This window comes from Oncorhynchus masou, chromosome 1 (genome assembly GCF_036934945.1).
Source record: "Oncorhynchus masou masou isolate Uvic2021 chromosome 1, UVic_Omas_1.1, whole genome shotgun sequence".
Classification (NCBI taxonomy): Eukaryota; Metazoa; Chordata; class Actinopteri; order Salmoniformes; family Salmonidae; genus Oncorhynchus; species Oncorhynchus masou.
In genome coordinates, this window is record NC_088212.1 from 25749025 (window position 1) to 25761773 (window position 12749).

At 49.4% G+C, this 12749-nt stretch overlaps 1 protein-coding gene across 1 annotated transcript in view; it reads right to left on the bottom strand.

Annotated features, from left to right (window-relative positions):
- The window catches only part of LOC135540392 (nuclear receptor corepressor 2-like), a 183427-nt gene that overhangs the window by 71397 nt on the left and 99281 nt on the right, over positions 1 to 12749 (bottom strand). Inside the window, 2 exon segments of the mRNA XM_064967013.1 lie at positions 8660 to 8712; positions 9631 to 9687. Of these exon segments, the coding sequence (XP_064823085.1) occupies positions 8660 to 8712; positions 9631 to 9687 (110 nt within the window).

Sequence of the window (12749 nt, forward strand, 5' to 3'; positions counted from 1 at the left end):
TGACAGGAACCAGGTTACAGAGAATTAGAGATTTCCTGCCCAAATCTACTCCTGTTTCCCGGGATAAATAACAGCGAGTAAAAAGGTAAATTATAATAAATTACTTCTAACAGCAAGACATGAAATGGAACTGTTCAATTATATGCAGTGTCCTAACCTGGCTTCTCTACGGCCTTCTCTGCTCTGCTATCTGCATGATCAATCATCAATGCTGAGGGTGGGGACAGACGGCACATCTCAGTACGGAGCGCAGGTCACAATGCATGTATCATCTCATCAGCTGGTAACTTTCTCCTTCTGAAAATGCTACAGTAATATTAGGACTAATATATCTTAATGCGCATCTAATTTACACATATCCATCTGGCTTTCGGAGGTTAACTTATTTTTTAATTGGGAAGACATGTTAAAATTGCCTCTGCAGAGTTATGACTCAAATATTATTATCTCTCCAACAGTTCCATTCAAACTGCATCCAAAATAGATAATCCTGTTCAAGATTGACATACTTTCCACGACATAAACTGACCAGGAAGAAATCCAGATGAAAGCTATGATCCCTTATTTACGTCACTTGTTAAATCCAATTCAATCAGTGTAGATGAAGGGGAGGAGACAGGTTAAAGAAGGATTTTTAAGCCTTGAGACAATTGAGAAATGGATTATGTATGTGTGCCATTCAGAGGGTGAATGGGCAAGACAAAAGATTTAAGTGCCTTTGAACGTGATATGGTAGTAGGTGCCAGGCACACTGATTTGAGTGTCAAGAACTACAATGCTGCTGGGTTTTGCACGCTCAACAATTTCCTGTGTGTATCAAGAATGGTCCACCACCCCAAGGACATCCAGCCAACTTGACACAACTTTGGAAGCACTGAAGTCAACATGGGGCGAACCCCCGAGCTGACAAGGTACAAATCTGTCGTTCTGTCCCTGAACAGGCAGTTAACCCACTGTTCCTAGGCCGTCATTGAAAATAAGAATTTGTTCTTAACTGACTTGCCTAGTTAAATAAAGGTTAAAAAAAAATAAAAAAAATGGGCCAGCATCCCTGTGGAACCCTTTCGACACCTTTTCGATTCCATGCCCAGACGAATTGAGCCTGTTCTGAGAACAAAAGGGGGGGTGCAACTCAGTCTTAGGAAGATGTTTGTAATGTTTGGTCAGTGTAAATATCAATGTACTATCATAGCTCTTTCAGGTAATAAATTCAATACAGTATTAGCCTTACATTAAGCTAATAAATGCATACGCTTCGAAATTGTAGCCTCCATCATTGTTCTCTTGTGAGATATGCACCCGCTCTCAGCTGGCCTCTCTCCTTAGCTCTTGTAGAGTCCCAGGAAAAGCTAGACGAGAAAAGCTTATTGGCCATTTTTTTGTGTTCCATATACTAATATAATATTCAGAGGGATGCAAGCTTGCTCTTGTTTGCTGAATTAAATACATCAGCGGGGAGTTAGTTAGAGAAGCGAAAGCCGTCTGCATCCTATCCTAGCCCTATATTATTCCAGCATGTCATTACAGTGATGAGGATAAGGACAACAAAAGCATTCAATTTAACTGTTGCGAGAGCAAGGAAGGAATGATGCAGAGCGAGAGAAAGTGAGAGCGCGAGACAGAGAGCGCGAGACAGCGAGCGCGAGACAGAGAGCGCGAGACAGCGAGCGCGAGACAGCGAGCGCGAGACAGCGAGCGCGAGACAGACAGCGAGCGCGAGACAGAGAGACAGCGAGCGCGAGACAGAGAGACAGCGAGCGCGAGAGACAGCGAGAGACAGCGAGAGCGAAGACAGAGACAGAGAGAGCGAGCGAGCAGCGAGAGCGAGAGACAGAGACAGCGAGAGCGAGAGCAGAGAGAGACAGCGAGAGACAGAGACAGAGAGACAGCGAGCGCGAGACAGCGGGCGCGAGACAGCGAGCGCGAGAGACAGAGAGAGCGAGAGACAGAGAGAGCGAGAGACAGAGAGAGCGAGAGACAGAGAGAGCGAGAGACAGAGAGAGCGAGAGACAGAGAGAGCGAGAGACAGAGAGAGCGAGAGACAGAGAGAGCGAGAGACAGAGAGAGCGAGAGACAGAGAGAGCGAGAGACAGAGAGAGCGAGAGACAGAGAGCGAGAGACAGAGAGCGAGAGACAGAGAGAGCGAGAGACAGAGAGAGCGAGAGACAGAGAGAGCGAGAGACAGAGAGCGCGAGAGACAGAGAGCGAGAGACAGAGAGCGAGAGACAGAGAGAGCGAGAGACAGCGAGCGCGAGACAGCGAGCGCGAGACAGAGAGCGCGAGACAGAGAGCGCGAGACAGAGAGCGCGAGAGCGAGACACAGCGAGAGCGAGACAGCGAGCGCGAGAGACAGCGAGAGACAGAGAGAGCGAGAGACAGAGAGAGCGAGAGACAGAGAGAGCGAGAGACAGAGAGAGCGAGAGACAGAGAGAGCGAGAGACAGACAGCGCGAGAGACAGACAGCGCGAGAGACAGACAGCGCGAGACAGACAGCGCGAGACAGACAGCGCGAGACAGACAGAGAGAGCGAGAGACAGCGAGACAGCGAGACAGACAGCGAGACAGACAGCGCGAGACAGACAGAGAGACAGACAGCGCGAGACAGACAGCGCGAGACAGACAGCGCGAGACAGACAGCGCGAGAGCGAGACAGACAGCGCGAGAGCGAGACAGACAGCGCGAGAGCGAGACAGACAGCGCGAGAGCGAGACAGACAGCGCGAGAGCGAGACAGACAGCGCGAGACAGCGAGACGAGACAGAGAGCGAGACAGACAGCAGCGACAGACAGCGAGACAGACAGCGAGAGCGAGACAGACAGCGAGACAGAGCGCGAGACAGACAGCGCGAGAGACGCGAGCGCGAGACAGACAGAGAGCGCGAGACAGAGAGCGCGAGAGACAGAGAGCGCGAGAGCGCGAGAGACAGAGAGCGCGAGAGAGCGCGAGACAGAGAGCGCGAGAGACAGAGAGCGCGAGAGACAGAGAGCGCGAGAGACAGAGAGCGCGAGAGACAGAGAGCGCGAGAGACAGAGAGCGCGAGAGACAGAGAGCGCGAGCGAGACAGAGAGCGCGAGACAGACAGAGCGAGACAGCGAGAGACAGACAGCGCGAGAGAGACAGAGAGCGCGAGCGAGACAGAGAGCGCGAGACAGAGAGCGCGAGACAGACAGCGCGAGACAGACAGCGCGAGACAGACAGCGCGAGACAGACAGCGCGAGACAGACAGCGCGAGACAGAGAGCGCGAGACAGAGAGCGCGAGACAGACAGAGCGAGACAGACAGCGCGAGAGCGAGACAGACAGAGCGAGCGAGACAGAGAGAGCGAGAGACGAGACGAGAGACAGCGAGAGCGAGACAGAGAGAGCGAGAGACAGAGCGAGAGCGAGAGACAGACAGAGAGCGAGAGACAGAGAGCGAGAGACAGAGAGAGCGAGAGACAGAGAGAGCGAGCGAGACAGAGCGAGACGAGAGACAGAGCGAGAGACGAGACAGCGAGAGCGAGACAGAGAGAGAGCGAGACAGACGAGACAGCGAGCGAGACAGAGAGGAGCGAGACAGAGAGCAAGAGAGACAGAGAGAGCGAGACAGAGAGCGCGAGACAGACAGCGCGAGACAGCGAGAGCGAGACAGAGAGCGAGACAGAGAAAGCGAGAGACAGAGAGAGCGAGACAGAGAGAGCGAGAGACAGAGAGAGCAGAGAGACAGAGAGAGCGAGACAGAGAGCGAGCGAGAGACAGAGAGAGCGCGAGACAGAGAGAGCGAGACAGAGAGACAGAGAGAGCGAGAGAGAGAGAGAGAGAGAGACAGACAGAGAGCGAGACAGAGAGAGCGCGAGACAGAGAGAGAGCGAGACAGAGAGAGCGAGACAGAGAGAGCGCGAGACAGAGAGACAGCGAGCGAGACAGAGAGAGAGAGCGAGACAGAGAGAGAGCGAGCGAGACAGCGAGAGCGAGACAGAGAGAGCGAGAGCGAGACAGAGAGAGCGAGAGACAGAGAGCGAGCGAGAGACAGAGAGAGCGAGACAGCGAGACAGCAGAGAGAGCGAGACAGCGAGAGAGAGCGAGACAGAGAGAGCGAGAGACAGGAGAGCGAGAGACAGAGAGAGAGAGCGAGACAGAGAGAGCGAGACAGAGAGAGAGAGACGAGACAGAGACAGAGACAGAGCGAGACAGCGAGAGAGAGAGAGAGAGAGACAGAGCGCGAGACAGAGAGAGAGAGCGCGAGACAGAGAGAGAGAGCGCGAGACAGAGAGAGAGAGCGAGACAGAGAGAGAGCGAGACAGAGAGAGAGCGAGACAGAGAGAGAGCGAGACAGAGAGAGAGAGCGAGACAGCGAGAGAGAGCGAGACAGAGCGAGAGAGCGAGACAGAGCGAGAGAGCGAGACAGAGCGAGAGAGCGAGACAGCGAGAGAGAGCGAGACAGCGAGAGAGAGCGAGACAGCGAGAGAGAGCGAGACAGCGAGAGCGAGCGAGACAGCGAGAGAGCGAGCGAGACAGAGAGAGCGAGAGAGAGCGAGAGAGAGAGAGCGAGAGAGAGAGCAGAGAGACGAGACGAGACAGAGAGCAGAGACAGAGAGAGCGAGAGAGCGAGACAGCCAGCGAGACAGAGAGCGAGACAGACAGCGAGACAGACAGCGAGACAGAGAGAGAGACAGCGAGACAGAGAGAGAGCGAGACAGACAGCGAGACAGAGCGAGACAGAGAGAGAGAGCGAGACAGAGCGAGAGAGAGCGAGACAGCGAGAGACAGCGAGACAGAGAGAGAGACGAGACAGCGAGAGACAGCGAGACAGCGAGAGAGAGCGAGACAGAGAGAGAGAGCGAGACAGCGAGAGAGAGCGAGACAGCGAGAGAGAGCGAGACAGCGAGAGAGAGCGAGACAGAGAGAGAGAGCGAGACAGAGAGAGAGAGCGAGACAGCGAGAGAGCGAGACAGAGCGAGAGAGAGCGAGACAGCGAGAGAGCGAGAGCGAGAGAGCGAGAGAGCGAGACAGCGAGAGAGAGCGAGACAGCGAGCGAGTGAGAGCGAGACAGCGAGAGACAGAGCGAGACAGCGAGAGAGAGAGCGAGACAGAGAGCGAGAGACAGAGAGCGCGAGAGACGAGAGAGAGAGAGCGAGACAGAGAGAGAGAGCGAGAGACAGAGAGAGAGAGCGAGACAGAGAGAGAGAGAGAGAGAGAGCGAGACAGAGAGAGAGAGCGAGACAGAGAGAGAGAGCGAGACAGAGAGAGAGAGCGAGACAGAGAGAGAGAGCGAGACAGAGAGAGAGAGCGAGACAGAGAGAGAGAGCGAGACAGAGAGAGAGAGCGAGACAGAGAGAGAGAGCGAGACAGAGAGAGAGAGCGAGACAGAGAGAGAGAGAGACAGAGAGAGAGAGAGAGACAGAGAGAGCGAGACAGCGAGAGAGACAGAGAGAGAGCGAGACAGAGACAGAGAGAGACAGAGAGCGAGAGACAGAGAGCGAGACAGAGAGCGAGACAGAGACAGCGAGAGAGAGAGAGCGAGACAGCGAGACAGAGAGAGCGAGACAGAGAGAGAGCGAGACAGCGAGAGAGAGCGAGACAGAGAGAGAGAGCGAGACAGAGCGAGACAGACAGCGAGACAGACAGCGAGACAGACAGCGAGACAGACAGCGAGACAGACAGCGAGACAGACAGCGAGACAGACAGCGAGACAGACAGCGAGACAGACAGCGAGACAGACAGCGAGACAGACAGCGAGACAGACAGCGAGACAGACAGCGAGACAGACAGCGAGACAGACAGCGAGACAGACAGCGAGACAGAGAGAGAGCCCAGGAATGGAGAGACAGCCAGAGTTCTTCAGATAAAGGTCAGGGCAGTAATCACTCTGGCAGCAGCTCTCCCACCATTAACTCTTTCTTTGGTGTAAAATGATCTTAATCTGGCAGTTGTACGGTCACATCCCTCCTGATTAATGTAATTGTATTCTACATGAGTCACATCAGCTGGTGTCACAGGCAAGGACAGAGACGGCAGGAAGCAAATAAGGCACTACGTGGGTGTGTGCGAGTGTGCTCGTTAAACGGAAGACATCACAGAACGCAGTTTAAAGTGGACACGATGACCTCCTCATCAAAACAAAGACACCCCCATCTACACATGTTCCTATATAAACCAACATCTAAACTCACATTAACATGTAAACACATACTGAGAACCATATAAACACTAATTCACTCTCCCACACACTGGGACACGTACACCATATCACTGTGGTGCATAGACACAATACAGGCGGAGACAGACAAAAACACACACATAGTTGACAGGCTTCTATAGATAGATGTTAGAAGTGCACAGAGGAAAAGCAAGCTTCTGTAACTGATGCGCACTCACATTTAAAAACATTACCGTGTGTATGTAAATTGTGAAGTCTTTTGTCTGTAATGGCTTTTTCATCATGTGTCGGACCCCAGTTATGCGGATCCTGATCAATCAAATCAAGGCCAGACCAGGGCTGACAGATGAAGTCCTATAGAGACAGACGTGGCATTGTGCTCCGGACACTAGATGGTGGAAGGAGAGATTAGCTGCTCTGGACCGTTCCTGATCAATCAAATCAAGGCCAGACCAGGGCTGACAGATGAAGTCCTATAGAGACAGACGTGGCATTGTGCTCCGGACACTAGATGGTGGAAGGAGAGATTAGCTGCTCTGGACCGTTCCTGATCAATCAAATCAAGGCCAGACCAGGGCTGACAGATGAAGTCCTATAGAGACAGACGTGGCATTGTGCTCCGGACACTAGATGGTGGAAGGAGAGATTAGCTGCTCTGGACCGTTCCTGATCAATCAAATCAAGGCCAGACCAGGGCTGACAGATGAAGTCCTATAGAGACAGACGTGGCATTGTGCTCCGGACACTAGATGGTGGAAGGAGAGATTAGCTGCTCTGGACCGTTCCTGATCAATCAAATCAAGGCCAGACCAGGGCTGACAGATGAAGTCCTATAGAGACAGACGTGGCATTGTGCTCCGGACACTAGATGGTGGAAGGAGAGATTAGCTGCTCTGGACCGTTCCTGATCAATCAAATCAAGGCCAGACCAGGGCTGACAGATGAAGTCCTATAGAGACAGACGTGGCATTGTGCTCCGGACACTAGATGGTAGAAGGAGAGATTAGCTGCTCTGGACCGTTCCTGATCAATCAAATCAAGGCCAGACCAGGGCTGACAGATGAAGTCCTATAGAGACAGACGTGGCATTGTGCTCCGGACACTAGATGGTGGAAGGAGAGATTAGCTGCTCTGGACCGTTCCTGATCAATCAAATCAAGGCCAGACCAGGGCTGACAGATGAAGTCCTATAGAGACAGACGTGGCATTGTGCTCCGGACACTAGATGGTAGAAGGAGAGATTAGCTGCTCTGGACCGTTCCTGATCAATCAAATCAAGGCCAGACCAGGGCTGACAGATGAAGTCCTATAGAGACAGACGTGGCATTGTGCTCCGGACACTAGATGGTGGAAGGAGAGATTAGCTGCTCTGGACCGTTTCAATAGGATTTGTTTGTCCAACACTAAGAGTTCACCGCATTCCTGAGAAATCACAGTACACTGTAAACAGCACCAAAAACATGAGGCATGTGGAAATTATAGTTCTGCAAAAAGGGGTTTCATGTTGATATGTGCCACATTAAAGAAGCAAGCGCGGGCCATGTTCCCGTTCTGTAATGTGTGTAAGATTACTGTGAAAAATAAACCATACATTTATTTTAACCTTTATTTAACTGGGCAAGTCAGTTAAGAATAAATTCTTATTTACAATGACGACCTACCCCGGTCAAACCCGGACGATGCTGGGCCAATTGTGCGCCGCCCTATGGGACTCCCAATCACAGCCAGATGTGATACAGCCTGGATTCGAACCAGGGACTGTAGTGACGCCTTTTGTACTGAGATGCAGTGCCTTAGACTGCTGCACCACTAGGGAGCTACCTGTGGATATATTTCCATGGATTTATATATTCTAGGTTCTGAAATACTGAACACTGGCTATTGGCCCCAACGTTGAGTCAGTGTGGGAGATGAGAGGGGTAGTGGACAGAGGAAACAGAGAGGTTAAGTAGGGTAGGGTGGGGGTGGTGTCTGGTATGAATCTGGTACTCATCTTTCTCAATGGCGACGGGGGCTAAGGTTATCAAACCGGTTAGGGGCACCACAAAGAAGTCAATTGTGATGGATCAAAGCTATACAGCGCTATTTAATAACACACCCTTTCTGATCAAACAGTGCTTGGATCAAACAGAGTAGAGAAAGAGGGGCAGTGAAGGGAGGATGTCAGTTCAAATGTAATGTGTGTAACATTTCCTTCACTTGCATTGCTATAGTTATGAACAGAAGTGCAGTATAAATTCACTTCCACAAAAAATGACCAAAATGTGTTGTCAGAGAGCAATCACAAGGTTAAATAACTGTTTCAGTGCACTACCAGAGCTGACACTGAAACATTGATGGTCTGTGGCCGTTTGTTGGGATGCGACTCTCTAGAGTAGATGATAAGGAGCGCAGTAATGGCATTTAGGACCATAGCAATCCCACTGAGCCCACATGGACAGATGTTATACACTCAGATAAACACACACACAAACATTAGCATAAACCCAGTGCCTTTACCCCAGAGGGCGGGCTAACTTACATTTTTATGTTGTCATGGTACTGCTTGGTGTCAGATGGCTGGTTGTACAGAGGCTGAGAGGGGAGGGAGCGAGAGAGAAAGAGAGAGAGATGAAAGTGTCAGTGATGCTGCCAGAGGTGGGAATTCAGTTTCACAGCAGCATGGAACATGAAGGCTAGGAGGTTTATACACACACATCTACAGCTTCTACACTCAGTAACAACATTCAGCCATTACATTCTACCAACAACATGTTGAATATCTGAGATTGAAGTCTGACAGAGAAAATATGGTGTGATATTATAATGGTTTATACAAATAACCGAGAAAGGTCTGCCAAAACATTTGGCTCAGATTTTGTACCATCAATCAATAACTCAACCAAATGAACCATCAAATTATATTTATGAATTAATCTATCATTCATTTAAACAATCGCACAAAATGCATCAATATATATGCGAGAGAGTGTGAAACAAAGGCTGTTGTGAGGCTCATTTGGGCATCGCCCTGAGTTCCATAGTACTATATAACTGCTACTGCTGTGCCAAGCTGACAACAAGTAGTAAGTAGAATGACGACATGACATCCTAATCCAGCCCTTATCAAGACTGTTCTCAAGAGACTCAGAAGTGGAAAAAGTCTTTGGGTAAAATGAGTTGGTTCCAAAACAAACAAAAACAGTTTTATTTCATGACACAAGGGAGTTAAAACATTGAGGAAAAACAATGGATGACAAACAGCTTTCATGGGTCAAACGAATGTGAAATGGTTGTTTCTGTGGTTCAGTTATTTTACCATCTCTCACTCTCATTCCCGAACAGAAAACTAAACCCACCATGCTCTCTGTCCAGGGCTTGCTACACATCTTTGAATTCAGACAAACTCCTCCTCATCCTCCTCCGTTACTTATCCCTCCTCCCCAAGGTCAAATAATGCAAAATGTTTTTTTCGGGTGACCATTAAGAGGTGAGAAAAGAGCAGAGACTCACCAGTTCTACTCGGGGTCCCAGTCCTTCCAGAATCCTGTGCGCTTCCTCTGCCTTTTTCTGAGGAGACAACACACACAACACATTCAGCACATGTCAACAACAAAGCCCCACGTCTCCCATCACCAAGGCAACGCAGCAGCCTGCTCACTCAATCACTGACGTTTGGATGGGCACTCTGGATGCAGTAACTATTATTAGAGCTTTTAACACAAGGCAGAATCTCGCCTCAGCTCCCTCTCATTTCTCCTCTCCTGGATAAAAGATTACTCACCTCCCCGAACACAGATTCCAGGAGAGAGAGAAGGGTAGAGCGAGAGCACGCAGAAGAGGGAGCGTGAGAAAGAGCAAGAGCGAGTGAGACTGTATGGCTGCAGTGCTTCTCCAATAAGGGACATCTGACAAAACAGAGAGAGAGAGATCTCACCTCCTCGTGTGCTTAGGTGGTGGTTTCAGATTGAGCGAGTGAGCAGGTAGCCTTGTGGTTAAGAGCATTGGGCAAGTAACCAAAAGTTTGCTTGTTCGAATCACAGAGCCGACTAGGTGAAACATCTGTCGCTGTGCCTAGATAAGTGTCTGCTAAATGACTAAAATGTCAAATATAGAGTGAGAGGAGAGAGAGGGAAGCTCATTGTACTGATATAAATCTGCAAGACTAAGGACATATCAAAGACTACGATCAATGACATTGGCAACACAGAGAAGGGGATACATGTGTACACTAAATTCAGACGGGGCAATGACAACACTGTTGATCAACATGGAGCTTTGACACACTACGGTTCCTCCTCCAATCCATCTCAGCCAGTCACACCTGAGATTAAATTGGCAGCCAGTGATTGTGAGTGAGGCTGGACCAACTCAGATGCCCCCTAGTGCTTAGACAGGAGTACTGCAACTGGAGCAGAAAACGAACTGAGCTGCTCTTCGCTCACAGAAGCATTTCCAGTCCATAGAAAAGGGAAATATGGGCTACATCATAAGAAATCCGTAATTAAAATGAGAGGGTTTAATATTGGCACAAGCAAATAGGGAAGGTGCAGTGACTTGAGAGATCTCTCAGTACCTTGTGTGTGTGTTTAACAGTGGGACTGGGATAGTGCAATTCCAGTGAGTCACGGTTGTCTCTCTTGTATTTGTGTCCAAGGCAGCCATTTTCTAATATGAGATGGTGAAGTTGAGTGGTGTCGCCTATGGCGTTGACAAAGGCCTGTGGCTGTATCACTCTGGCTGAGAGACGAGGTGACACTAAGCCCACAGAGACAGATGACACCAGGCCTGACTGAGAGGAACGCTTCTGCTGAGACTGGAGTCATTACAGCCAGGTGGTGACACACACACACACACACACACACACACGTATCCAAGACAAACACCAACACCCATGCCTTGCCTTCTTCAGATATACCCAAGGATCACACAGGTTGCACCGAATGTGGATCTCCCCGTTCGACTACCGATCGTTCAGTGAACTGTTGTCTGATGCACGATTCTACCTCTGTTCGGAGATCCTAAGTACTTTGGGCAGGCAAATGCTATTGGTGTGTCTGACTGAGCCTTTATATGATATGCAAACAAACAAACGAGAGACAGAGTGACCAGTGTGGTGGTGGTGCTCAGCAGCAGTGTGTTAGTAGTGATGGGGGGACGCTACAGCACTATATTGGGACTATATTATAAATCGATACTTTGACTCCAAGTGTGTATTTGTTTTGTTGGTAGGTAGCGTTAGCTAGCGCTAGTCTGCTGTACCTGCGTCAAAACTCTGGTATTTTTCATCCTATAGCTTGTTTTCCATCTTCTTTTTAAACAGCGAGTCAACATGATTTAAGCCCATTTATAACCATGACTGAACTCATTTTCTCACACTCTCTCATGTCACGGCAGCAGATGTTTGAAACATCAATTTGCAATAAAGCGCAGTGTAAAATCACAATACAATATGAGAATCGCAAGAGACATTGTATCGACACCGAAGAATGGTGATAATATTGTATGGTGAGGTCCCTGGCAATTCCTAGTGTGGTGGCGGCGGGGCTCAGCAGCACTCAGTGGAGTGGAAGGTGTTCCAGAGTTCAGCGACATTGGATGAGTCCAGGCTTTGAGATCATCACTCCTTCTGCATGGATTCAGTGGGGCCATCATTGCTCAGCTCTGAGCCGGTAAGTATATGGGGTGAAAGGCATACAGTACTATTGTCAGTCAACAGGTCTCTTTTAGACCATTCAATTGTTTCTATTATATTATAGAAGATGACTTTACTTCAAGAGTTGACTTTCCTTAAGATTCTGACCCCGGCCCGGCAAGGAAATGTACAGAGGTCCTGCCCCTTACACATACAGGGGACCATCTGGTCGGCATAACGAGTGGGAAAACACTCCTTATTGCAATCTATACAAACATGTTTATACAGTTTTGTGTCTCTGTATGCAAGGAACAGTGCTTACCACTAGGTGGACTAAGAGTATTGGAAATTAATGCATTATTAACTACAACTAGATAATATCCTACTCAATCTGTTTTGATTGACCATGCATTCCAAAATTGGAAACGTAAAAATGTTGACCTAATTAAAAAATATATATATTCGGATTGCTGCCAGACGAATGTTACTGTAGTAGAGGAACATGAGTATGGTGTGTGCGTGTGTGTGTGTGTGGGGGGGGGGTTCTGTCTGAGGGTGTGAGTGACACACTAAAGGCCAGCAATGCTGACCTTTAGCAGACTACACACTCAGACGGACGGAAGGACTTTGTCTGGTCTTGCCATATTAAGAGTGGGAGGCTAATGGGTTAATACCTTTTCATACAGCCTTTCCCACTCTCTATTGACTCCCACTCTCTATTGACTCCCACTCTCTATTGACTCCCACTCTCTATTGACTCCCACTCTCTATTGACTCCCACTCTCTATTGACTCCCACTCTCTATTGACTCCCACTCTCTATTGACTCCCACTCTCTATTGACTCCCACTCTCTATTGGGCTGTTGAAGATGATAACAAGCCAAGTAACAGCAATGACAGAGCTCACACATTAATCTCTTCACAATCATTGTCACGGCAGAATGCGCCGAATACAAATTCACTTCCATTCAGCCTTCAATAGGGCCAATTAGCTAAA